Raw genomic sequence first — 27,866 nt, 5'->3', positions numbered from 1 at the left:
CAGAGTGCCTTGCCCTCGGCCATCCAGGAAAGGGAACAGCCGCCAGCCTATCCCAACAAGGAGGTGTGGTGAGTGAGCTGCTGTCAAGCCAATGAGGGTGGGGGATGCAAAGCTGAGTTGTGGGCTGAAAATAGAGGGGGGGTGGGGTGGTGTTGGTGCTGGTGGTTGGGGGGTGGGGGGTAGGTGTCTGTTTGTGTGGGATCAGGCAAGGGCTTGCCTGTATGACTAGGGCCACTCGTAAGTTTCCTGTCTGGTGGAGTTCTAGCCCTGCCCAGAGACGGAGGCAGCAGTGCTGGCCGGCAGGCAGGGGAGGCAGATAGGGCTCGGGAAACATTTTCAGCCTATTTGGTAAGCACCACAAAGGCATCCACACACACACACACACACACCCCCGCGCGCGTACACAAACTGGGTCTTTAGGCTGTCACTGAAAGGAGACGAGAGGCAAGCAGAGGAAATAAATGCCATAGCATGTTGTGGGTGAGAGCAAAGGGGCTTGACAGAGTTCAGAGTTCTTGACCCACTTGCAGATAAAGGAGAGAATGGCAAATAGGTCACTGTTGAGTGCAAGTTTGTGCACAGAGAAATAGCTGCTTGTTTAAACAAAGTTTTTCCTTTCCACCACGCTAACTTTTTAAACTCTGGCCATTTAAGCTCATTGTGCACGGGGGTTATTTTTATGCTGTTAAGATGCACTTTTCTTTGAATGTTTTTTTACCTACTGCTGTGATTAAATTGCTCTGCTGCTATTATTAGTAGAGTGAAAAGATGAAGACAGTCGCACATCCTGTACTGCTGCTTCTTTAAGGCTGTTAAACCAACTCCACAAAAACCACCATATCAGATGTTTTCTAGACTGTAGCAGCGCGACCACGCTGATCGCTGACAGGGTACAGGTGAGCAGTTGAGCAACAGCTTATTTGAGAATCATCAGTAAGTGGCATCTCTTCTTGCTGACAAAGAGAATATGTGACACATCTCGTGACAGCTGATTTTCGCTTGTAGGGGAAGCTGTCACAGCGAAGTCCATGCAATATTAAAATAGCACATAAGCTCTGGAAACTTTCTCCTGGAGAACTTATGTTCTTGTGGCTTGATTTCAGGTTTTCTCAGCCAGCTGCACCACGGTCAATCTCATGACATGTTTTCTGCGCAGTCCATTCACCGACTTCATCACCAGTATCTTGTTAAAAGCAGATTCTAATCTTGTCTGCCGTGTAATGCTTTCTTGCGGCTCGTGGTTTAAAGACTTCATAGCAACCCTCGGCTGCTTTGCCCGATAACCAGATGCATATTTTTTGGCTTTGCATACTTGCTGAACTCGTTTTTTAAGTGTGTGGGCACGGAGAGGGTACAAGCAGAGCGCAGTACACGAAGACGCCCAAGTGCTGGGAAAGTGTTTGGAATGTTTCTCCGAAGGTGACAGGCGATATTTTCTATTTAGCCCAGTGTTACAAACAAATGCATGTATGTATTAGTTACAGTAAATGTTGTGTTGATGTTGTGCTGTGTTATTTCTTAGGTACTACTGTGTCAGAAAAGTATAGTTATTTCAAGAGAATTCCAGCAAGAGGTTAAACTAGGACGCCATATGTGTTTGTATGGGTGTGTGCACGCATGCGTGTGCGTCTGTGTTACCAACAATAGACTCCAGGGGAATTGCAGGGGACTTCAGTGGCTGTGGGCAGGTCCAAGACACCACCCATCAATTTGGCGGTGAGGCTGAATACAGTTTGATATTCCTGTATGTTTGTGCCTACACCACTATGGCCCAAAACTAGCAGGTTCAGACAGACTGAGAAGACAGGTTGCGTGATGTCGCCGTGGCAGTTTGAGGGTTCGTTTCGGAGTGAAATGTTGGCTGTGTACTGTACATCGCATGTAACAGTCATTGTGTTTGTTGAGTTTTACTTTTTTTTTTCTCCATGTGGTCACATAATCTCTAGTATCTAGTGTCACTCGTGTTGATATTTTCTTGTCGTGCTGTGTGCTAAACTGTTTCTCTGCCCCATCTCTATACATGCTCTTTTTATATGCGTTTGCACATTTATCTCCAGTTCATATTGTTTGGTTAGCCTCCTCCATGGTGAATGCAGCTTCACTTCCCCCTAATGTTTGGTTCCCCTGGTCAGCTGCTTAGTATACCACAGCTTCCAGCCTGGCTAGACAGACAGACCCCTCTCTGTTGTTTTTCTGTTGTTGTGCTGAAGTCTAGGGGGAGTAAAGGGGCTTCTTCTGTTCTCTTCTGGGACATTTATTATGGAGAGGCCAACACAACCTGATCAAATTAGAGTGGGAGAGTAAAAGGCTGAGATGTTTTTCAGAGTGGGGGGGGGGTGAAGCTAGACTTGAATTTCCACACTTGGGGAGTTAAATGTTTTGTTAAGCAAGGGTTTTTCAATATCAAGTAAAAACCATGGAATAGTCGAAGGCGGCAGGCTTCTGTCAACACTTTAATTTATTGTGAAGTTGATATTAAGAACTGTAGGACAGAGTCCAAAGGCTCATTTTTAATTAAGCAGAAAGGCCAAGTGATCAGGAAGGAGGATATGAGACCAAACTGACGCTGTCCGCACGTTGATTTAGAGAATCGGTTTGCAATGAAACAAGAGAGACGATGGGTGGGATGCATTAGGGGATGGTGAGACTCGGGAGGGTGGGTTGGTCTGCGTTGCTTTGCCTCCTCAGCAGTGGAAAGGGGAAGTGGGTGATGTGGTGGATACTATGCAGTGCAGACTCTGAGACAGAGATGGAGCAATGATGAGATGAGAGCGACAGATGAGAGGAAGGGGGAGGCGGTGGTGTGTGCGTGGAGGGGGGGTCAGACAGTAGGGACAGAGAGATCGAGCAAGCAGAGAGCTGGTCATCTGATAACAGAGCGGGTTCTGTTACACGCCTGCAACAGACTCACAGGAAGTCCTCTTTCCCCGTTGGACTGCGCATGCACAGAGCGATGCAGCCGGGGCATGTTGGGCCTGCGGACCGACCGATTGGCCAGCTCAAGTTGTGCCGGACGACGCAGTGTAGGGGTGTAGTGCGGTTTCTGAAGGCACGTCTTAGATTTTCATACACTTCCTGGTTGGCAGCATGGAAGTGTCAAACTAGGTTACTCACACTAAAAGGAACTCAGACTGTGGATGTGGTTTTATTATGCTGCAGCCTGAGAGAAGCTAGTCTCCCTACCATGTTTTATAATTCTGATCAGCGGCACAAAATTGTCATCAAAACCACAAAAATGTAACTGGCTTTAAAGAATTGTTGAAGTTAAAGCTTTACTTGTAAAAAAAAAAAAAAAAAATGTGAAAGATTTGATTATCTACCAGCGTGGTATTTTCTTTTCTACATTTAGTGACCACAAAACAAGATTTGTAGTGCTTGCAACAGTGTTTTATTTAAGAAGGTTTATTTAGACTGCTACTTCAGGAGTTTAAACTACATCAGAACATCATTTACATATGCTTTAAGTAAAATGCTGTCTAATAAGAGAAGATGTCCAGGTGCAAAAAGAAAGATACTTCTGTTATTGTATGCATTGCGAGAGCAGTCATTTCGATGTGTCATGCTAAAGTGAATCACAGTTTTGTTTTTATTTGTTTGTGTGTTTAGTAGGCTGTGGGTCTGAGTACTACAGTGCAAACGGTCAGGAAAATAAAACCATGCAAATTCAGAACAGTTTGAGGGCTTCTGCACTTCATTGACTGCAGCTACATGTCTCTCTTCTGGAGCTGTACGGCAGCACGAACACTCTTTAAGGAAATCATAAATCCCCCTGCTGGCTTCCTCAAATTAAACTTTGCCCCACTTGTGGGTGGTTACCTTTCCACTTATTGTAACAGGTTATACCAGGTAACCGAATGAGATCTCTTGAGTTTATCATTGACATCTGAGCCGGATTCCTGGGCCTCCATGTGCTCATGAGTTATGAGCGAGCTTGTAAGTTTAACGCCCTGCCTCACCCACCACCTTTTCACTGGCTTTGTGTCTATGTTTTGGCAGTGCTTCCATGGTTAGTTTCTAGTGAAAGCTGCCAGGCCTAGGCCAGCCCTCGCAGCTTCAGTTTTATCAGTTGCTTACTCTCTTCCTGCTTCGCTCCCAATATGACCAATCAGGTTTCCTTCCACTGCTGGCAGCAATGAGTCACTTAGCTGTGGCACTTGATCAAAATCCACTTTTCCTAGGAACTGCCACCCCCCTCCTCATTCCAGTTATCTTGCGATGTCCTCTTTGTCCCACCTTGAACTTTATTGACCTGAGTAAAGTGATTCCCTTGGTTGTTGCCATAGAGGCAAAAACAGTTGAGTTAGTTTGTGAAATAAGGGCAAGGGAGAAAGAGATATGATTTTTTTTTTTTAAAGTGTTATGGAAGAATAGACGGGGCCATAGGGCCAGCCAGATGCAAAGATTTTTCACGCTTTCATTTCTGGAGCCGCAGTTTCCTCGAGTCTTTATACAAACACTTGAGGTCCTAATAAATGAGTTACTTGGATAGCGAATGAGATGGTGAATGCATAAAGTCTTCACCTGAGTAAAATTGAGAAATAATTGTTCTCTTGTAAAAAGTCTAGGACTACAAACAGATAAAATTAATAATTTTCCTGCATTTCACTTTTAAAACATGGCTGCTACATGCTCCATTAGCATTTATAGTTTAAGGGCTCTTTAATTCACTCATGTTTGTTCTGCTCGTTCTCTTTTAAAGGCAGATTTCTCAGCACTTTTGAGTTGTGTAATATTTTTATGAGCCAATTACAAATTTTCATGTTTTTCAAGTTTAAGAAAGAGGTAACTGAAAGTTTTGAATAACAGACAGATACTGATGTGGTATTCGCTGTGAAATTTGGTTGACGGTTGTTTTTCGGTTGCTTTTTTGTTGTTGTGTGCATTAGGCAATATATTTTCTCATCTAAAAACCACCTGAGGTTGCGCAGACTGTTTCTTTGTATTTTGGAATGAGTGGTATGTTTCACAGATGATGTGTTTCGGCCAAAATACTACTGCTTTTACTAAATACCCGCGCTTCCCGTCATAACGTGTTTGTCTGCAAGTGAGACTAAATTCGGGTACAACTGTCTTGGCAAAGATATTTAATGCATAGGTCACTGCACAGTCAATCGAAACAACAGCAAAACAGAAAGTCAAAAACGACCGTTGTGTGCAGATATATGGGAAGGGGCAGATTACAGATGAAATGAAGGTGATGAGGGCGGGGAAGGGATGGGTAGGTCCTATTTTAAAGGACTTGTTTGACTTGCAAAGCAGGCCTGGGTGCTCATGGACTGAGCTTTGAGAGGAGGCCCTACCCTGGAAGTGGAGCACCAGGGACACAGACAGCTGCTGCGCTGCTTTGTGCCGGGCTGTGGGCCTTGTCACCCACAGGCATGAATTAGTGATAAGGAATGTTTCAAGCCATGAGGAGGTGTCAGGATCAGGTTTGTTGCACTGTGTTTCCTCTTTCGTAGTGCTCTTTATAGGTTTATTTGAGGACAGGTGGCTTTTGCATGCGGAGTTGTGCCTCCGCGCTTCATTGGTGCTGAATCAAGTTTGCGGATGTATGCGTGTGTGTTTGTTTTTTTTTCTTTATCTCCTCTCAGCTCAACGTCTTTACCCCAAAAAGCCGTGACCTAGGGTCAGCTTTGTATGTGCGGGGGATAGCGTGCTATACAAGCTTGTCTGGTCTAGTGCAGGTGCTGTAGATCTGTGTTAGAGAAAAGCAGGTTGGCTCGGGTCTGGATGGGCTCACAGAGATCTATTTCCACCTGCGAAGGACGTGACCGGTAGCCATGTGGTTGCCCTTTCTCTTGCTCTTTCTTCCATCTCACACCGCTCGTGCTCGCTCTCTCCCTCCCGTGTCATCTCTCTTTGTCTTTGCTCTCATCTCCCTCCCCTCCCTCAACATATTCAGATGAGGGGTTGGATAATAAAATTTGCTCTTGCCATGTCTGACAGTCCGCTTCTATCAGAGCTTTGCGAAAGACGTTGGCAGTGTTTGCAGAGGCTTTCTGGTCAGCTGCCTATCAAAACTGAATTGAGTTAAGAGAGAATTACAGCAAATAATAAAAAAATGGTGGAGCCATTACATATTTAACACTAATCAAACACAGCACAACGATGTAAACACGTAAATCAGTCTTGTGTGTGATCTCTGGATGTAGAAGCTTTTAGATTTTTGGGTAATTAATGCAAAAAAAAAAAAATCATTGACCTATTTAGTTGCTCATAATAAGCTTAAACATGCATCTGCTTATTTGTACAAAGGTGACATGTTGCCAAATCTCAGGTGTGTCATCAGATTTTTCCAGAGGAGAGAGAAGGAGAGGTTAGCATGGGTGAACTGGGACAAAAGAGGAGAGGCAGCCAGGTTTGGCAGGTTTGTTAGTGGGGTGTAGTGTACAAACACACCAGAAGGTCTGATCTGAAGGAATGTCATTTCAATGCCTTGCTCTCGTAGAGAGCAGCACATGCAACACATCCCTGCTTCCCACCACCACCCGCTGCCCCCTGCTGGGTCTCCCTGGCAGATGGAGAAGGGGGGAAAGGGTTGGAGTCTGTATGTGTGTGTTTGATATGTTATTGATGTTACAGTATTTTGTGTGCCCGTGCGTTCATAGAGAAATCAAGAATGGCTTGTTCTGCCGAAACCCCCCTCCCACTGCGCAGGCTTCAGTCGATCATTTTAATCTCCCCCCACATGTGAGCGAGGGGACAGGCCTTTTCTGAAACTTGGCACACAGTACAGGGTGGGGTAACCAGCTCAGACCGGATTGACAACCTCCCTTTTTAATACCGTTCCCTCGCAGCTTGTTGCGTGTCCTCTTCCTCCTCCTGTGGAGTTTTTTCCACAGGGTCTGCTCTGGCAGCACCCCCCCCCCCCCCCCTCTTTTCCTCCACCTCTCTCACTTCCCTCTCTGGCTCTCCACCGACACAGAGAGCATAGCCTGCACAGCCCAGCTCCCAGCATGCACTCTGATCCCCACAGCCCTCTGCCTATCTGTCCTCCACGACCTCTTACTTGATTCCTTGCACAAGTGCATGCACACTCCCATAGATGTGGGCGTATATACAAGGAAATGGGCTCCTAGCCACCTGCATGGATGCAGTCCAAACATCTTCACCCAATTGTTGACCCAAATGTAAATTGTTGCAGGCTACTGTTTATTCAGCACCATTAGAATCTAATTCTTTGCACCAAATATATGTAACAGTCCTGTTTTGCACAGAGTTTGTAACCAATCTGCTTGAACAAGGTAAATTGTTTACAGCGTTCAGCAAATTTGGCAAGTGTGAAATGCTCATGGTGAAGTTTGGTTTCAGTCAGGTTTATAGCAGGCTCTTTTTATTTTTGAGCAGCATGTCATGAAGATTTTGATGTATGTGGTTCTGGGAAGGTTTGATGTATTTTCACAGAAACTGTCGACATGTTGGTGTGAAAAAGCAGCAGAGAAGTTTTTGAACTGCCAAGAAATTAATGAATAAAGATGAGTGACTCATTAGAAATTTTTATTGACCGGCTGGAAAAGTCAGTACAGTTTATTTGGTTGAAGATCATAGGCTAGAAAAAAAGTCTGTATTCAAATGGTGTCATATTAGGCTACAGACTGGTTATGACAATTTTTAAGAAATGAAATTCTTTTGACTGTATTCACATGTTGCTTCAAAGCTCAAATGGAGGCACCCTAATTGTACATTCAGTTTTATATTTGACAATATTGTCAATTTTTGGGCTACCAGATATGGCCCAAGTTCGTAGATGTTTTTGCAGTTTTTCCAAAGATATTTAAAAATCTTTATGCGTATTTTTACCAGCTGCGTACTGTGAACTGAGAGCTCTCCGTTCTTGTGCTTGATATTTAAATAATTTTCAAATAAGGCCTCCGCAAACTTTTGATTCAGATAATACATGTTTGTTTCTCTTTCTGCGTGCATGTAATACCTGTCTGCTAATTTCCTCTTTTTCTTTTCCACCTGTTTCTACTCTCCTTCAGATAGGCAGACGGACAGACGGCAGGACGGATACACGGGTGGGGGCTGTGCTAGGCGGCTCGGCGGCAGGCTGGTGGAAGATGTCGTTAGGAGCCGGCGGGAGGGGCGGAAGGCGGCTCAGGGGGATAGCAAGCAGTGGGGGTGGAGGAGGGAGAGGTGGAGCGGGAGAGGCGGAGGAAGGTCCTGTGGGGATCCCTTTCCCTGAACACAGCGCAGACATACTGGGCAGCCTGAACAAGCAGCGGCTCAGCGGGCTGCTGTGTGACGTGCTCCTGGTTTCCCAAGATCGGGAGTTCCCAGCTCACCGCTCCGTCCTGGCGTCCTGCAGCACCTACTTCCACAAGCTCTTCACGTCAGGGGTAGCCGCCGACCAACAGAACATCTACAACATCGACTTTGTGACAGCGGAGGCTCTGGGAGCTTTGCTGGACTTTGCCTACACGGCCACGCTGACAGTCAGTCACAGCAGTGTGGCTGAGATCCTTGCTGCTGCACGTCTCCTGGAAATCCCACCTGTCCAGGATGTCTGTACACACCTGCTGGACACCAAAGTGCTCTCCCCGCCGGTATGAGACTTTTAATGCTAAAGTAACTTGTGTCACAATTCAAATTTAGGCATGAACTGTACTTTATCCAAGTAACTGATTCATTCACATGGTCAAAGGGCCACCCTGTCATTAAGCCATCAACTTCAATTAATGCTCAGCATAGTGAAGCTTATATCACGGCCTTTATCAGTTTCTCTCACTATGCCAAACACACTCCCACAGCCGTGGGGTTAGTTCAGCGCTTACTCATTCTGAGCCAACAGCATTCATGGAGTGACAGCATGCTCTTTAACAGAGTACAGACACAGCACATTGCAACTACACTTCAATGTGATCAAGTGTAGCTGTGACATGCTGCACTGCATGGATAATGCTTTACATCATGAGATAAGATGACGTGATGTCAAATCATTATCGGAAGCTTTCTAGCATCTGTTGTTACATTTTATCAAAAGTTGAAGCCTCTTGATAACCTTTTTCAAGACTGGTGTTTTTAAGAGTTACAGAGTACGGCAGCGAAGACATACACAGGATCGTGTGCTGCGTTATTGTTCGTTTTATACATACACCGGGCATGAATGTTCTTTGCCAATTAGTTTTCATTTTCTCATTGCGCATACTAATACCCATGAGCGTACTGAGCGCCTCGGTTTGCATCCAGGATACCGAGTCAGTGCTGAAAAGCATCAGACCCTACAGGTCTGCACGCATCATCCTTTTGTATCTGATAAACATTTTAAAACATTTTATTTTAAACATGCATTTCCTCCTCTGCCTTTAGTCCGTCTTCTCTTTATGTTTTTATTTGTGGTTTTTTTCACAGGCTTGTAACACTTCGTTTGTTCTTATTTTTAGGCGGGCAGTGAGCAAAAAGATGAGGGTGAAGATGAGGATGGGAAAGGCAAAGGAGGAAGGGAGCAGGGGAACCGGGTGCGGGCCCGGGAGTATCTGGAGTACTTCCAGAGAGGGGCGCATTGGAGCAGCAGCTGCAGCACGCCGGAGCTCAGGGACCTGCCCACCGCACACCTGCACTTTAATCACGGTAACGGGGGCACCCCCAGCAACGGGGCCCCTGTTGGCCCCAGCGAGTACTACTCCCCCTTGGCCCTCGCCTTGTCCCAGGTCCCTAAACAGGAACCAGAGGAAGAAGACGACGATGAGGATGAAGATGAGGATGGGGACGCGGTGCAGGGTAACGGAGGAACCCTGGGGTCCTCATACTACCCTCCGTCCCAAAACGGACACTTCTACCTCCCTCACAATTCTAGGCTGGGGCAGGAGCCCGAAACGGAGGACGCTTGTAGGGAGGCGATGATAACGGAGAGGGGTTCAGCAAGTGCCCTCCTGCAGCAGATGATGGACTCCATCGAGAGGCAGAAGGAGCATGCTACGACCGGTGAGGACCAGGGAGATGGCGATGACCCTGACATGGAATTTTACTTGAATTATTTTAGCAGTACACAGCACGAAGATACAGCGTCATCCGCTGTAACGCAGGGAGTGCCATCACTCTGGTTATCAAGAGGCAGTACAGCCCAAGACAGAGTAGGAGCAGAGAGGGGGGTCGGAGAGAGAGCCAGCGGGGGTGGAGGAGAACGGAAGATGCGCTCCAAGGCCTTCCAGAAGTGCCCCATATGCTCCAAGGTCATTCAAGGGGCAGGCAAGCTCCCGCGTCACATCAGAACGCACACGGGAGAGAAACCCTACGAATGCGCCATCTGCAAAGTGCGCTTTACCAGGTAAGCCCAATTAATGAAGAGACTTCCTCAAGTCACATGTGCTAATAGTCTTGGACACTGTTGACAAAATGGCCAGCAGCGGGGAAACACAAAGCCAAGAGCAGGAGCATTAGCGCTAACCAACTTAGCCTTGTATTAAGTAGACAGTGCAGCTTGTGAAGCTGTGTGTGTGCGTGTGTATTTACGTGAAGATGGAGTGATTAGGCCCTAACCAGGATTTTTCCCGACATAACATTGAAGCTGAATGTTAATAATGCCACGTAGAATCTTTCAGGTCAGAGAGAGGGGGCTGGAGGGTTGTAAAGGTCTGTTTTATTGTGACAGCCTTCATAGCAAAGTCCTGGAATTTTAACGTAGGGGTCCTATAAAAGAAGGCAGTGCCATGGTAGTGTTATCTAGTGGAAGGCTGCTATAAAGTGCTGTGCTCTGATACAGAGGGGGATTACAGGCGCTGGATGGTGCTCTATGTGCTCCAATGCAGTAATGTGAACTTTTGATCTCTGGTTATGTTGATTATTGCCCACGGCAGAGTAGTTACACCACCCCCTCCTCTCTCTTTCTGTCACTCCCTTACCTCTCTAATGAAATCTGCCATGTCCTGCTCAAATAAATGTGACTAGGCTACAGAAGGGTACTCGAGTGCACATGTTTTCCTCTTATTTAAGTCTTAACTTTTCCATGAAATCGTTCCTTTAATTAATTAATCAGTGGACTTGTGCTGGAAATAGATACAGTTGGCTAGAAATAGCCAAAACCTCTGCTGGCAGGTAGGGAAGACCAATCTAAATTTACGTAAATTCAGATTGGCAGTGGGAAGGGGGCACTGTAATCTTAATCCTGTTTGAACAAGGTTAAGAGTGTGCATCGCACAGCAATAAATCACCCCTGTCCTTTAAATAATTCACCTCTGTCAGTGTGCCACTTTGTTCCAATGCTTCACCCTAACTATGCGTCTGCATCGTGTGTTTGTGTATGTGTGTGCACACATGCGTTTCGTGGTTAACATTTCTATTTAGGGCACAGGTATACAGACCTCTGAGCGTTGCAGTGGGTTTATTTGTTTCCTTGTATGACAGCTAATCCACTTACCTGGCACTTGCATGCACACACCTGTGGGTGGGTGTGTATGTGTTCAGATGCAGTTGTCTTAACTACGCTTGTTTGTTTAGAAGCCCTCTGCCCTCGGTACAGAAGGGTTAGGCGATTTAAGAGCTCGGAGCTGGAGAGATAGTAAGGGCTAAAGGGGGGAGGGAAGGACAAGAGTCAGATGAAGGCCAAAGAAGTCTGATAAAGTTTAGTAGGTGGTGTCATTGGAAAGTCAAATAGTTTTGTGTTATGAGATGCGTTTTGATATAGAGTCATGCTGTATGCTGTTTTGACTGCAGTGTTGTAGACCTCACAATTTGGAAAGCAAGTTTTCCACATGAGCTGTTTTATTCGCTCATGTGCGACACCTACAGAAGTCGGTCCCAGTACGACTCTTGTGGATAAATATAAGCTGCAAACTTGAGCTGCACTCAGTACTACAGTACTACTTCACAATAAATGTCAGCTCTTTCCAAATTATCCTGGAACCGTTGCACTGCAGAGGAAATTCAAGTCTCCATTAAACATTTTTGCAATCTGTCAATTGTTGTTGTATTGTTGTCAAATACATGTTAACAAAAGGCGTAAAACGCTGATATAAAACTGATATTGTTATCATTTAGCAATAGTGCTCTTGCGTGCATTTACACAAATTAAAAGGTTAAGTTTATGGCTTCTCGTCAGTTAGACAGGGTACCTTCACAGAACTGGAGGAGATCCAGGAGATGGCTCTTAAATGGGAAATAAATCCATCCAAAGCATATTAGGCTGGCCACTGTATGTGTGAGAATTAATAATATAGTTTGAGTTAATTATGTGTTTGTACGTGATATTGCACGAGTGATTAGAACCTGAAGTTGACTGTGTGCACTAAGTGCATTCAAATGGGTGTGAACCGATCTTCTAGTGCAGCAGAGTTTTTGCCTTTGTATTCTTACTCGACCGTGTTTATTTTTCTCCCTCTCAGGCAGGACAAGCTCAAGGTTCATATGCGGAAGCATACAGGAGAGAAGCCTTACCTGTGTACACAATGTGGAGCTGCCTTTGCTCACAACTACGACCTGAAGAACCACATGCGTGTACACACCGGCCTGCGCCCCTATCAGTGCTCGAGCTGCTTTAAGACTTTTGTGCGCTCGGATCACCTGCACCGCCACCTCAAGAAGGACGGCTGCAACGGCATCCCCTCCCGTCGAGGCCGGAAACCTCGCGTGAGAGAGCCAGGGCTCCTCGAGGCCCCCATGGGCCTGCTTAGCCCCGGATCCGACACCGGCCCCGGGTCTCATACCATCAGGGGAAGGCGGCGATCGGAGTCGACCTCGGCAGCGGAGGTGGAGGTTGCTGCTGGAGCACATGCACACAGTCCTCAGCTGCAGGAGCTAGCAGGGGAGGCAGGGCCCTGAGACTGCAGGGAAGACAAAGGACACTGCTGGACACCATAGTCACTCTGCACCGCCTGTGAGACAGGCCAATGAACAGAGAGGAGTAAAAGATGCAAAGGCAATTGAAAAAAACTACAAAAAAAAAACTACAACAAACAACTAACTATTCCTCTATAAACCAAATCAGGGTGTCACAAAAATCTAATCTTTATATTTCTTTCTCCTATTACTTAGGACACGGCGTAGAATTGCAAGCACTTAAGTTGGTTTATTTGTTAAAGAGCAAAGAACGCTTCAAATCATGCACCCATTACGTCCACTTTCTGGGTCATTTCTTTCTTTGTAATAATAGGGTTTTTATACATATGTGGCATATGTGCTTAGGCAAATGTATGATAGATACAAAGGAACTCTGAGCAACTATGCAGTTGATTTAGATTTTTATTGGTTTTGTCCTCACAGCCTTCAAGCTCTAAGAAAGGTGTCTGTCAAGCACCTTCTGGCTGCTGTACGGGTGAAGCGAGGACAAATCCTCCCAATGAAAACAACTCTTTTTCTATTCTTTGCAGGTCTGAAATGTACAGTTACCATAGAAACACCATTGCCACAATATGGCATATGCAAGGAAAACTCGCCACAGTTTTGATGCAACAGTTTTTCTTCTCTAAATGTTCCAGAAAGAATGAGGCAGGGGTTTGATTGAAGTGTTACTTACTCTCTAAAATGCATTTTAAGAATCTATGGCTTGTCTTACTGAAAAGCAAATTCACTTTGAGTCAAATCCACTTTAATGGGGGCTCGCCAATTGCAGGACTCGGGAATACGAGGGGTGGAGGGTTTGTGTTTCTGAAGCACTACCATTGTCAATGTACGTGTTGGCTTTACTACGTGGCCTCTTATCCCTCACAGCCCTGCAGTGTCAATATGTTTGTTCGCCCTTTTGATTTTGTCTTAATTTTTGTTTCTCAACATTTTATTTTTTTGACTGCTTTGGGTACTTGACACTTTAATATTGTATACATGTATATACAGCAGGTGGTGATATGACATTGGCCCCTCTTAATGCTGAGTTGTAGTTACCAATCACATTTTTTTTTCCTCGTAGGCTTGATGTCATATTTCTCAGAGAGTGAAGCTTGTGGGTGAACAAAACAAACTGTATGAATGTTCGATGAGAGAGGAAAAAAAAAAAAAAAGCATTGATTCACCCATTTGTCCTAAACTTAACACTTGATATGTAAAGTTCCTGCCCAAAGGACGAGGGGGTCGATTGAATGAATGTGCTTAACTTTTTGCAGTTTTTCGGATTCTGTCCTTGTGTGACAAGGCGCGGGTAGCACTTAACCAACCGCAGGTTAAAGGAGCCTGAGTGAGAGAGTGACAAAGAGTACGAAGAGATAGACGAGCACCTTTTTTTTTTCTATGTTTGCACAGCTTTACTAAAGATATCCAACTGAGGGAGAGGTAATATTTAAAGGAAGCGGGCTGATGTGCGAGGAGGTTTATGCTTATTCCAATCTTTTTGCCCTGGGGACCACACAACCGTAAGGCAACCTGTATGATGAAGAGCAATAAATACCTGTCCAAGTTGGGAGGCCAAATAGGAGCGCAGCTGCAGCTGGTTGATGGGGGAGGGGATCGAGGGAAGGGGAGGGGGATCTCGCAATGTCTGTTGCATTCCAAAAAATAATCTCCCCCAGCTCAGCCACGTTTCCAGGCAGGAGGGGATCAAATCAGGCCTTTTCTCTCGCTCCCTCTCCCTCTGTAGTCCTCTAATGCCCCCGAACCAGCCTGGAGGGGATATTATTATATTAGAGCCTGGTGTTACTGTGGGGAGGACGCCTGGTGCTGGCAGTTTAGTGTGCGACTGTGTTTGCGTGTGTGTGTGCGTGGCAGCCAGGGTCCCTCTGGCCACATCATCAGCGTGTGTGAGTCAGCCACAGCCTGTTCAAACATGCACCCTGAGCTGCCAGCCCCAATACACTTTGTCTCGCTAACACACACACATGCTCACTGGGTCCAGGTATCCTGTAGAGAAGGGGAAAACACCAGAGCTGACATATGTGTTTGAATATTGTCAGCGACTCCATACGTTTGGATTTGTCCGTCTTAAACAATAATAAACTCCAGAATCCAACTTTAGTTTCCATACGAGCACATTGAGCCTTTTGCGTTAAGAGAACATGCATGTGATGTAGAGTGCCCCCCCCCCCTCCCCCAGCCCACCCTGTAATTTCTGCAGTAGTGCTTTTTTTATTTTTTTTTCAACTATCAGTCCTTTTGCACGTTGGATGGGAAGAGGCAGGTCATGATTGCACTTTGTTACTGAGGAGGGCACTTTGGTCAACGAAACGGGTACTTTGAAACAAACCAGTTGCAAATGAGATCAGCCTTTTCCTTCAGTGCGTGATGGTGAAGTCGAGCTCCTTCGCTGGTTTCGTTCAGGTTTTGACAACAAGCTGCCAAAAAAGAAAAGAGGAGACGAGTGTCGATCTCTACAAGAGAAGCCAGGCAGGTCCACACACACAAAAAGAGTAAATCAATCCATGTAACTGAATGCACTTGAATTTAGTTGTAAAAAATCTAGTGATTGGTTTTTTTTTTTTTTTTTTTTTTTTTTTTTTTTTCGTCTTAATGTAAAGTAAGGGGATAGAAGGAGGAGGTAGACAAGTGGAAAGAGCGCTGTGTGCATGCATACATGCATTTTTATTATTTTATTTTTTTTTGCATGCATGTGCACAAGCATGCATTGCTGGCTGGCAGGCTGAAGGGTCTCAGGACAACGCTGGATAAACAAACTTGGTGTCTACCCCATCTGTTCACCAGCTACTCTAAAATCTACATGTGTTCTTGGAGGAACTGCAGTGATAATAGGTCCGCGGCACCACAGGAGCGAAAATACCATATTGTAGAACAACACATTGGACAGTTGCTTGTTTACTTCACGGCTCTCTTGGTGCAGATTTGCATAACTCTTTGTTTACCCTTGTTGGCCATTGTCAAGGTTTGGCCAGGTCTTGAGAGTTAGTTTCTATTTTTGTTGTTTCGTTATGATAAAGATGGGGTTAATTATTGCACAGTTTGACTCCTGCAGGCAGACCGATGTAAGCGGGGCAGTCTAATGTCTTGTGATCTTCATGTATCGTGGTACTTGGCTTGGACTGCCTAAACCCACTTATCTTGACGTGGCAGAAGTTTTACCTGTCAAGACCCGTGGGTCATCTTAAACACAATGTTTCATTGGACCTTAATGTTTCCCCAAATGTCTTATGTTGTTTGTTGATTAACCAAAGTTTTTTGCCCTCCATCTTAGTCTACTGTAAACAAGAGATATTGAAAGTATGTCTATAATTTTTCCAGGCTGGGCCTCCCTGACTAAGCCACACACAGATGCCCTTCTCTGGAATACATATGCAGAAATGTGTGTCTACTTACTTGAGTTTGCTTTCTCTCACTCTTTGTATCCTTGTGGAAAATAGAATTTGAGGTGTAAGGATGTATAGCCTTTTGTTTCTGTCTACACTCGTTTTTCTTAAAATAACGTGTTGTGCTACAGCTATTTTTTTTCTAATAATTGTACGTGGCCGTGCGTGTGGGTGTGTATATGCTAGTGTGAGTGTGCGCGTGCGTGTGTTGTGCGTGTGGTCATGGTTTTGGGATGTTGTGCCAGGAAGGTGGGGCTAATGGGTGCTTGGGTGGGGTTATGGATAAAAGCCTGATAGCACTGGAAGTGGTGCTTTAGCTGAAAGAGCAAAAGTTTGCACTAATGTTAAATGTCCTTGTCCTGCTTATGGGAAAAGGACAGGGGACCTCAGAAAGGCCTGCGAGTTTCCATGAGCACAGAGCAGTGTGGTTAATACTCAGTGGTCTCATTAAGAGTCCATCCAACCCCTCCGTAGAAATAATCATGTATAGTATATTCAAAATATACAGACGTCCAGCAACAATAAACACCAAAGGAGAAAAAAAAACTGCTTTCATTTAAGTCACTGGGCATTTTAAGCTACCAATGTAATGTTTGATTATTACTTTTACTGTTTAATCTGAAGGCTCTTAAAAAGAGATTTGGGATTTTTTATTTTTTTTTGTCTTTTTGATAGAAGTCAATCATACATGCTCTTTATACATTAAATCTAAATATAGAAAATTTAGGCAAGCAGCAAATCTTCTCTGAAAAAACAAAAAAACCTACTCGTTCCTGATGATGGCTCAGATGCAATGTTTGACGATGCCACAGATACTCATTCCAGTTCTTTGTCATTCTGAGATTTTTGTCTTATGTTGAGTCCACTGACGGATTATCGATCCTAAAATCTGATGTGTTTTTTTTTAAATACTTTTGTTACTGCTGAATTGGATGATTTCCATTTACCTTCTGCTGTTTGAGCTGAGTTTAAATGTTCTCTGGTTGAGACAGACGGTGACTTTGTGGCCTTGACTGGGCAGTGCTGAGCTCATGGTGGTGTGTGTGTGTTTTCAGACGGTAATGTCATGCGGCGTGGGGCTGAGGCTCACTCCCACCAGGTGGATTGTGCAGACACAAGGGCCACAGTGTGCCTTATGTGGACAGGAATAAATTTTTTTTAAAAACTCTATTTTTTTTTTTTTACCATTTAAACACTTTTCTTGTAACATTGAAACCAAATTGTTAAAGCTGATTGGCTCGTACTAAAACGATAGTTAGTACTGAATGAATTGATATATTAGTGTCTCTCTCTGCCTCCGTGGCTCCACAGCTGGTGTGTCCCCAGCCTCAGCCCCAGGCCAAGGTTACTCTGACACAGGCTGCACCAAGACAGTCTCAGAACTTCATTGCAACTGTGTTTTGTTTTGTTTTTTCCTTTTCTTTCAAATGGACCTTGAAATGTTATTTTTTTCTGTGCTATTATCAAAGACTTTTTGTAAATCTATCTGAGAAGGCCATAAAACAAAGACAATAACAAGCACGATAACTGCAAAAATCAAACAAAGCAGAATGGGGTGACTGTTAATATGGTGATATGGCGACTCGTGGCAGCAGAAAGGGGGCTGTTTGCTTTGCTTCGTCATTTTGCTGCACACCTGATTTATTTTTTTGCACGTTTTCCATCAGGCTGTCGAAGCAGGGCAAGCTGAGCGCAGCATATGCAGTACGGCAGTATGCACAGCGTGGCTCTGGCACTTACACAGACAGCCCTGGGTCCTTCAGAGAGGCAGGCTGCTGTCTGTTGGCTGCTCTCAGCCAAGCGGGGACAGTTTGCACTTGGAGTCTTTCTCTGTCTCTGGAGATACAAAGGTTGGCATACAGGGAGGAGCAAATCCAGGTGGTAGGAGAGGGCTGAATGTTGTTTTCAGGGATGAGAGCAGGAAGCCCAGGTAACTGTTCAGTGTTGGTCCTCTACGCTGATGGGAAATACGTGGCCTAAGAAACATAACACAAAAGAGGTCACCGCAGAGTTCACATTGGGGAACTGCAACCATCAGAATGTTGCATATCTCTTTTGTCTCTATGTAAGTACTACTCAGGTGGAAAATTCACTGCTATGCATTGGGTTTCAGTGTCTGCTCAGTTGATCGTATGTCTAATCAAACTCTGTGTTCTTGTTCTGTCTTTTCTTTCTTTGTCATACAAATATTTACCGTAATAATTCCCAGAAAGGTACTGGCATGAACAGTTCCCTCTTTGTAAAGTGGATGCGACCAACCTGTTTCTCCATCTAATATTGATCCAGTGAATTGTTAGTTGGAGGGAAGGAAGCCACTTGGGATTCAGTCTTATTAGTTGGACTGTAGCGTGCTTGAAAAGACATGGGGTTGGAAAAGCACAGGGGAGGGGGGTTTGCGTGTTCTCTCACTTTCTTCTCCCATCGCTCTCCCTCTCTGTGGACTCGTAGTCAACATCTTTGCTGCCGACTGGCTTTTGATCAAAGATCACACACCCTCAGCAGGGGGATTGGCAAGGGAGGGAGGTGTGGATGAGGTATGGAAGAGGAGACATTTTCACTTGTTGGTAACGTAAACCAGTTTGGGATACATTCCATAACTTCATACTGTGATTCCCACTTTTTAGCAAGGTCGTGCGTCTAAGGAGGGACAAGGAAGTGTTAGACATTCTGCGGATGGCTGTTTCTGTCCGTCTGTCTAGCCTCTTTATCCCACTACTATGTGACAGACAGACATGTAGACAGATAGTTTAAAAGGCCCCGGTGTAGCACTATCAAGCTGCCTTTTATCAGCTTCTGCGATTGTAACAAAAGCACTTTGCGAAAGGCCATCCTGAAATTGTGTGCTTTTATTTCATCCTTATCAATATTGTTTTGGTTATTTTGTCCCTGTCTTTTTGTTTTCTCAATGCAACTGATTATTTAAATGCAAAAACTATATAAGAAAGAAAAAAAAAAACAAGAAAAACTTGAATATTTGGTATCTACAATGAAGATGGCTGTCGCCTCATCACAAACAAACACATCTCTGTTATATGTACCTGTTTTGCAGCTTGTTGCATAGTCACGCATTGGTGATGGTGGCGGGGGTACGGGACAAACCTCCCCCCCACCTGCTCTCTGTTCGCTGTCTGGGATCTTTTGGGGAGAAAGGTGATTTGATTTAATTTCTGGAGACTCTTTATTGAAACAGAAACCTGTATAACAGTTGCAAAGCTTTCTGAGAAGGCTCGCTGTGCTGAATGTTAAACATGCAGTGTCGTATCTACTGCAGAATCTCTTTGTCTGTTGGTAAAGGTTGGATCTGGTATCCATATTAAGCGTAAATGATTATGAAAAACAGGACGAAATGGTCAAATAACCGTCATTTCCATTCTCAGATCCGTACAGACGTACGTTTTGGCCTTAACATCTACGACGAATCAAGATTACTGCAGTAGAGCGGAAAGAATACTATCGATCATAATAAGCATTCATTAAATTTATAGTTCAGTAAATGGTTTAACGTGGGAGAGAAGACAAATAGGCTACTATTTATAGATTGAGTTTAACTGTGATTACTATAATTCCTTATAGAGTTGTTTTGTTTTTTTTTCTTTTCTGATGTACATTTTAAAGTGACCCAGTTCTGGACATTTCAGTGAAAATCTACACTGAATCACACGAAGCAGAAAACAGCTGCTCCACATGTGTCTGTGTGTGTGTGTGTGTGCGCGCGGTGTTTTTTTTTTTCTTTCTTTCATTCCTGTTGCTGGGCACATGCATCGCTCTGTGTATCACAAATTTATCCCAGAGGTGGAATACCTGCTCACTTCTACCATTAACTCCAGTGACAGCGACGAGAACATATAAATAGACATATTCAGAGTGCAGCAGATGTTTTTCTCTACATGATTCAGTGTGGATTTTTATTCCATAACCTCTTTTGTTTTTCTGCTCATTGCTAAGAAATCTGTCAGTGTGTATCTGTTGGAAGCTGCAGGGTGAACTATAGGTGATTTTTTTTTTTTCTTCTTTCTTCAGAGAATTTGCACTTTTTGGCAACACAAAGAAATTGTACATGAGACCACTAAATCCACAGTCTAAACCATATAATTCCATTTTGTGTCTTTTATTTGTTCTGTTCTTCTCCTTTTTTTTTTTTTTTTTTTTTTTTTTTTAATATATCCAAAAATGTCTGGCATCTGGTTGTCTGGTTTAAAGAATATAAAATCTTTCTATTAAAAATGATGGTTGCAAAGCTTTGTGTGGATAATTGTGTGTGTGTGTGTTTTAACATAAGAGCACTGTTTACACAAACTTGTGTCTTAAGTGGAAGTGTTATAAAACAAAGGCCTGTTAATTATACAGCGTGTACAGTGTTATAGTACTCGCTATCAAATAACTTTTTAAATTCTACAGTTGTAACAGGAAGGTGTTAGAACAACACCTGCCTGTCAACACAAAGCTAACACAATTACCTTTAGAAAGATGTGTAATCATAGCATTCTTATTCTATGTGATCTTCTTAAATTATGTGTTTATGTTTTACGGCCTTCCTCATAAACGGCTGCCACCTATGAAATCAGTTCTCTAAACTGACCAGAAGGTGGCAGTATTGTCGCTGCTATTGTCTTTTTAAGGCTGAGTGAGCCTCATTTTGCTGCCATACATCTCTTAGGCTCATTCATCCTCTTCACCAGACATGACAACACAGTGTGTACATTATGATTGAAGAATAAAGACCTCCCCAGTTATTAAATAAATAACAGATTACTGTGCACACCATAATGCTTCTTATATTTCAGTTATAAATGCAGTACAAGAGAACTGTAATTAGCTAGTTTGGTTCCAAAGGAAAAGGCTAAGATGCTATTTAAGCATATGAATTAAGGTGAGGCCATCTCTACTATTTTTAAGACTAATTCTAACAAGAAGTCCTGAGGCAGACTGCAACCACAGGCTTGTTGTCACCCTGTCTTCCTGTTTGTCTCAGCCTGTCTCCCCAAGGCAATCCCGCAGGGTGACAGGGGTCACAGAATAGCTCATTAACCCCACCCCAATAGCCCACACATTGCTGCAGTCCTCGGGCCCTGACTGCACGTGCACACACACATTTTATAATGCCCCACTAATAGCAGTTAAGTCGACTTAAGCCCACTCTGTGAGCAGTATGCATTCAGGGATGCGCCATGCAAACTACATGTGTCATGCATGTTGCATGTACTAACACTACACTGAAGCATGGTCTTTTTGCTGACATTTTTATTTTAAGTGCCAAAAATGCTCACTTTCCATATTTCCAACAACGGGATCCAGCTTCAGCATGAACAGTAAGACAAATGCACGCTGGGTAACGTGTGAGAGTATGAGATGTTTCATTCAGTCATGCTGAATCTCCTGGCCAGATGTCTCAGGGCTCCAAGTCATTAATTGTTATGTTTGTAAGGTATCTAAAATCACAGCGGGGTGTGATGTTATTTTCCATGTTCAGGCATTATTGTTGCAGTCAAAACATATTGGATAAGAGGAAAAGCAACACTTCGGGGGCCAGGAGATGCCTGGGAGCTGTTGTCTACTAGCGATGTTATTCCCTCAGTCTGCGCATGTGAACGTGCACACAAGTGTCTGCAACTCTTTCTGTTTACATGTTTGTCTGCAACGCTGGTGCGCTAAGGTGGGGTTTCTAAATCTTGCTCGCGCCATCGTCATTAGGGCTCGCTGAGTAAGCCGCCGACTGTCCTTCCAGTGAGCATTTAGAGAGGGGCTGCATTGTAAAAGGAAACGGCAACACACACACACGCGCGCACACACACACTCTAGCCTCATTTTCACCACTACACACCTTTCTCCTGGGATATAAAATGCCCCTGCCTCTGCACACTGTGGGACATGAGTTTCATCCCAACTAGCTGCCGTCCTCAATAAAAGCCACGTGAGGGATCTCTGCAGTATAGATTTCCAGTTTCTCTCAGGGTATATTTTGTTCAGATCAGGTGTTTAAACTGCTCAATATGACAACAATTAGGCGGTGCAGAAGACATGTGTTCTTTCTTATGCTGATAAGGGACATTGACCTTTAACCTGTGCACCCCAGTAGTTTCTTCCCCCCAAATCACCACACCCCACCCGTCCCATATGCCTCCGGCCATCCACCCGCCCCCCCCCCCCCGTTTTCTCATCTACTTGCTCCGTCCAGCTCCCATCAGGGAGGATAGAGGGGGGACTGGACAGGCTTGGAGCCTTGCCTCTGGACATCTCTGCTCTTCCCCAGAGAACAGAGGACTGAGGTGCCTTTAAACCACTGCGGCAAAAACCGTACCAAAACCCTGCAGTCATTAATATGCAAAAATGCAAATGAGTAGGTAATTAAGAGCTGAGGCTCTCTGGAGGCTCTTTGATTGCTAATGAATTCTAATCTGCAAAGAAAGGGGGAGGGGAGGAGAAAAAGAGATGAAAGAAATCGAGAAAACAACGAAAAAGAGAAGGCTCAACCTAAATATTTTTTATACCCACAAGTTTTCATATCAGATTTTTTTTTTTTACCTAAGAGCTTAATCTAAAGTATTTACTCTATTATTTTAACCACTTACTCAGTAATACATCTAATGATCAAGAGTATTTAGGGAATATAAATGTGCAACAAACAGCCTTCGAAACACATCTGCAGCACGCTGGATTTTCAGCTTTTTTTTCCCCCCCCTCAGTGAACACCCCTGAAAATAAGATTACACTGATTATGTGAGTATCTATAGGCAGGAATCTGGCTGCAATGGACACAGTGCGGTCATTGTGCAGCTATAGCTAATTAGAGGTGAGCATGACAGGCAGGCAGACACTTCTGACCAGCGGCTACCCGAGAAAATAGAAGGTCAGATATCTCGACAGTGTGTTCTTTGCTGCAATAGCAGCTGTGTGCTGAAGTAAAGGAGATGTCATTTCATCACTTTTGTGAGCCATAACACATCCTCACTTCCACTCTAACTCATTCACTCTGTCGCTCACACACACACACACACACACACATGCACACACTGCTGTTATTGTTGTTGCAGTGCTCCCACGACACCAACAATCTCTGCTTCCCTCCCCCACACGGGCTCACATCTATCTCCCTTTCACTCCCTCTCTTCCCCCTCGTGTCCCGGGCAGCCCTGACATGCCTACTTCAATTGATTTAGAGTCAATTCAGCTTTTGATCTGATTGTTATCATGTGACTTTTCGCACACCTCCCTCTCGATATGTGACTACTGTATTATTTTCAGAGTGGGGCTTGAGGTTTTTTTCTTGGACCGAGGTAGGAATACTCCTGCCTAGTTTGCACTTGCTCAGTTTGCTCGGTCTGCCTCTCTTTCTTTATTTTTCTCACCTTCCTATTCATCCCTCGCCCCCCGCCCACCCTCCACTCCCCACAATATCAACCACCGCTGCAGAGTCCTATCTGCTTTTTCTTTTTTTTTCACTCCCCTCAGCTGCACAGTCTGGTGGTGGGTCTCTCAATTGCCCGGCTTTGTAAACAGGAAGCCTGTGCTCTGTTCGCTGTACCTGAAGCGTGGGTAGCAGAACAGGGGCACCCATACAACTGCACAATAATGGGAATCCAAGATGGCAGGGAGGGGTCCCATAAAATCAGCAGAGACAACAGAGGAAAGCGGCATCCAGGAAAGCCATTGTCAAATGAGAGTAGACAGAAGCCAAAAAGATTGTTGATTTAGTTTTTCCTTTGGTAAATAGATTGTTGATTTGATTTTGTGTTTGTCTGTCTGTATTGGATCCTGCCTAGCACTGTAGTGTTTGTGAGGATTAATGTCATGGACAATCCCTCAAACTCATTTTCTTTCTAACTGTGGAGCTCTGTGGGAATTACAGTTTGCGGATAAGGAAGGAAGACATTGTATTTGCTGCTGACAATGGTCCCAATTGTGAAGCACAGAAATCTGGGTTCACTGTGTTCCCTTAAATTTGGCTGTTTTGAATACTTGTTCGAATTCGGGCTGGCGTGTGGTTCTCACTTTTTCCAAAACAACTGCTCTGTTTTACATATGCCGTCCTGCTACTGGCTGACAACTGATAGCATAACCTTGTGGATTATTGCCCTCTTTAAATCACCCCCCCCACCCCAACATTTTATTGTTGCTTAACGTGTTGGAAGTCAGGGTGAGTTTGGGTGTTTTTCTGCCAGGCGAGCTGTAATAGGGGGGAAGAAGCTTGACGGGAGTCAGTTTATCATGAGCACAGAGAGCACAACAGATAGATTCCCCCTCGTCTCCTCCCCTTCAGCACAGATAGACTCGGAGCACGGGCACTCAGCCAACGCTATCAATCTATCCGTTCCTACCCCCAGCCTCTAACTCTTATTGGAGGACAGCTTCCAAAGGGGCAAGAAAGCATGAATCATAGGCCGGCTATGAGAAGTGGTTATGCCTCTAAATACACATGCTGTGGCTAAAAATCACTCTGTTGCTTTTCCATTAATGACAGCCTTGTAAGTGATTGCCAGAGCCGTGTAACAAAGTTGTATCTTTCAGGAGGGGCCAGGGCTGTTCGGGGAGAGAGAGGGATTGTTGGTCTTGGCCTAGTTTTCTTGTCTGATCAGAAACCTGTGCACCTCTGCCCTTCCCCCCATCCAAACCTAAGCTTCTACTATTACAGGCTGCGAGGGGCTCAGTATGGAGTGAGGTGAGCAGCTTGCCTCACCACGGAGCTCTGTTTGCGTTATGCACGCTGCCTATACTGTATGTTTACGAGCTTATCCTCGCGTGTGATATAACCTAGTGATGTGTTTCGGCCTGCGCGCCTGGCTCCTATGCGAGCTATATCAGAGGTGACATATGCAGGACGGCCCTGTAAGTTAGCGTTCTGCAAAGCATTGTTGATTCAGTCCAAGAGGATTAAGTGCACATTATTGCCCGCCGTTATTTCCTGTGTGAATTTAAGCGATTCAAAATACATGTACACAGATAGAGTGTTTCATTAATATGCACAAATATATGACCGATTAGCACCAATGTGGCAAACATATGCTAATTTTCCACGTGCATCTGTCGTTAATTACAGATATGAAGCTGGGAATGGCTCGAAGGAATCAAAGAGGGCATGTGTGACAGCATCCATCCCCATTGTGCCGTTAACCGTCCATTGTCCTGTGAATGTATTTTCAGATTATAGATGACATATTTTTGTTTTTGTTTAGTCCTTCCTGTATAATGACGCCGTGGGCTTTTAGGTTACCATGTGGTAGATTACCCACAGTTAGTGTGGATAACCAAACATCGTTTCAGTGTGAAAAGTGGGCTTTAAGAAGTCACTATGAGTTCTTTTATGTCTGCGTCAGTGGTATAACATTCGCATATTCCAACCTGGACTAATTATTCTGTTACAGCTGAATATAAAATTTGATTTCTCAGTATCAGGAAAAACATATTAAGTAAGCTTTTTTTGTCCTTAGCTCTATGATGTCAATTTGGTCCATGAGAAGACAATTCTTGAAAGAGCGTTTCCAGTCATCAGCTGCCCGTTATACAACACATTTCCACTGGACGCTCTGTGTGTTCATTAAGATGAAGATCCTCAGCATATATATGTTTTTTTAAAGTCTTTTTTACCACCCCCCTCCCCTCCTTCTCTTCAGCCTGGCTGCCCTTGTACATGCTCTCCATGTCAGACCCAGCTGTTACTACAAACTACTTGGAGGGCTTACAAGCCTCATTGCTAATACTGACAACAGCACTATTCTTACTCAAGGCCTAACGTCTCCTGGAAAAAGCAAGAATACGAGAGATTTTTCTCTGACTCCACTAGAAATTCATTTCCCCAAACAGATGTTTCCATCTGCTCGTGTCTAATCTTTTGATTAATACGTTCCTCAATGAAGGGATTCGAAATTGGTGTTAGACAAATAACTCGGCGTGCCCTTTCGCTGATAGCTGCGCGATTATTCTGTGATGCTAAAGCTGCCTTTATATTTTGCCGTCTGTACGTGTGTGAGTACCTGTATGTGCCAACGAATGTGAATGGGTGCACGGTATGTTTGTGAAGGTATTTATGGCCCATATGTGCGCTTCTTCCGAGCTGTAACCCCATTACATTCCTAAGATGGTCCACGAGACTAATTAATGTTCTGTGCAAGGCTTTTCTTATACCCAGGGGACACCCACCCGATGGATTATTTACCTATATGTCCTATTGACAGCGAATTCCCACTCCCTGCTGGTAACCTCTGTGTAAACAGACAGTTTGGGGCCTCAGGGTGGATAATAACACTATGCTGAATTTGTATTTTCAATGTCTTTTTGTTGTTATAGCTCACACCCAAAGAATGGGCATCCTGCCCACACAGTAACTCAAATGATAGCCTTCTTGTAGTAGCTGATAGTGATAACTCTGATAGCAAAGAGATTCTTCTGTGGATTTCACTCTTTTATCGGTCCCAAATGTATATAAAATAATAACTAGTTTATAGGCAGAAGACAAAGGACAGCTCTCTTAACTTCCCTCTTCTTTGACATGGTATGCCCTCAGGTTAAAAACAACAGCTGTCTAACACCTACATACACCTTTGAAAAGAGAGGTTATTGTGTGTTTTCATCTGAGCACAATCACACTGGCAGGTTGCGTGCATATTGAATAAAGGCAGTGGCATTAGAGTCGGTAACGGCATTATCTAAACTTATTGCATTTCATTATGAACATGACAATTTTGCTGATCTAGCGTCTACGTCTACATTTTGGTGTGGTTACCTTATAAAAGCGACCTTTTAGCGTCACTGTTAAATTTCAGTTGATCATTCCGTGTGCCCTCCTTGTTTGAACTGTTTTTTTTTTTCTGAAGTATTTCTCCCTCTCACCCCCACTTCTCTGTGATCCTATACTCTGCTCTCCCTCCTCTCCGCTCTGCTCTGGAGCAGGCAGTTACTAGGGCCATGTTGATCTTATGGTTGTCAGCTCATTCACAAGAAGCGGACCGGATCTAAAAACTAGTAGCCTGCAGAAACACTTGGCTGAGTGTGTGGAGACAGAAGATTTATTTTGATAACATGTGTGTAAGTTTTTAATTTAAGTTTTTGAATATAGTATTGTTTTGGTGTTTTAGACTTTTGGTTAGAAAAAACCCCAGCTATTAGAAAGGGTCTTGAAAGTACACCACACATTACATAAGCATCAGATTTATTAATGCCATGAGTGCAACTGAGCTGATGTTTTAATATTTAAACACTCTAGAGAAAGTGGACATTGTCTGGAAATGTCCACATTAGATACTGCTTACATTTGCTGGGTTAATACAAATGAAGGTAAGCAACCACCACATAAATAATCTATACATATGTACCCTATATGTAAAAGATAACATGCATATGTCAGTGTAACAACTAGCTAGAGAAATGAAGCTAGTTTTATATACAGTATTGTATAACTATTGCGAAATCTTAAAGTAGCAGTAGTAGTACACAATTACAGAAATAATCGATATATGTAAAGCCGCCGTTTAGAAATGTTGATTTTTAAATAAATGGAAAAGCGTGCACACCAACCGCATAAATAAAATGATGTCAGCGGGCACGGAGCCCCCCTCAGCCAGCCTCCCTGAGCACACAGGGAAAGTGAGCGTCAAGAAGAAGGCGGCCCTTAACGGCCTTTCCGGCCGCGCACTCGATTCCCTTGCTGTCAATCACGAACACACGCGCTCCCATTGGCTGAGCTCTTTCGCATTTATCGTGCCATCTCGTCGA

At 44.2% G+C, this 27,866-nt stretch overlaps 1 protein-coding gene across 1 annotated transcript; it reads left to right on the top strand.

Annotated features, from left to right (window-relative positions):
* The first annotated feature begins 360 nt into the window (after positions 1-360).
* On the top strand, positions 361-20,397 carry zbtb7a (zinc finger and BTB domain containing 7a). Its single transcript, XM_042216960.1, has 4 exons — positions 361-5,429; positions 7,983-8,546; positions 9,384-10,267; positions 12,321-20,397. The coding sequence occupies exons 1-4, from the start codon at positions 5,397-5,399 to the stop codon at positions 12,754-12,756; spliced, it is 1,917 nt and encodes a 638-aa protein (XP_042072894.1). The 5' UTR covers positions 361-5,396; the 3' UTR covers positions 12,757-20,397.
* Positions 20,398-27,866: the final 7,469 nt, after the last annotated feature.

This window comes from Haplochromis burtoni, unplaced genomic scaffold (genome assembly GCF_018398535.1).
Source record: "Haplochromis burtoni strain Fernald_Lab_line unplaced genomic scaffold, NCSU_Asbu1 Contig_13, whole genome shotgun sequence".
NCBI lineage: Eukaryota > Metazoa > Chordata > Actinopteri > Cichliformes > Cichlidae > Haplochromis > Haplochromis burtoni.
Note: the sequence above shows the minus strand (reverse complement) of the source record. Positions and strands in the feature narration are given on the sequence as shown.

Excerpts from the sequence above, each read along its gene's own strand:
- zbtb7a (XM_042216960.1), top strand. The coding sequence starts at position 5,397 with ATGTTTCAAGCCATGAGGAGGTGTCAGGATCAG. Across the intron at positions 5,430-7,982 it reads TGAGGAGGTGTCAGGATCAG|ATAGGCAGACGGACAGACGG; the intron begins GTTTGTTGCACT and ends ACTCTCCTTCAG. Across the intron at positions 10,268-12,320 it reads TGCAAAGTGCGCTTTACCAG|GCAGGACAAGCTCAAGGTTC; the intron begins GTAAGCCCAATT and ends TCTCCCTCTCAG.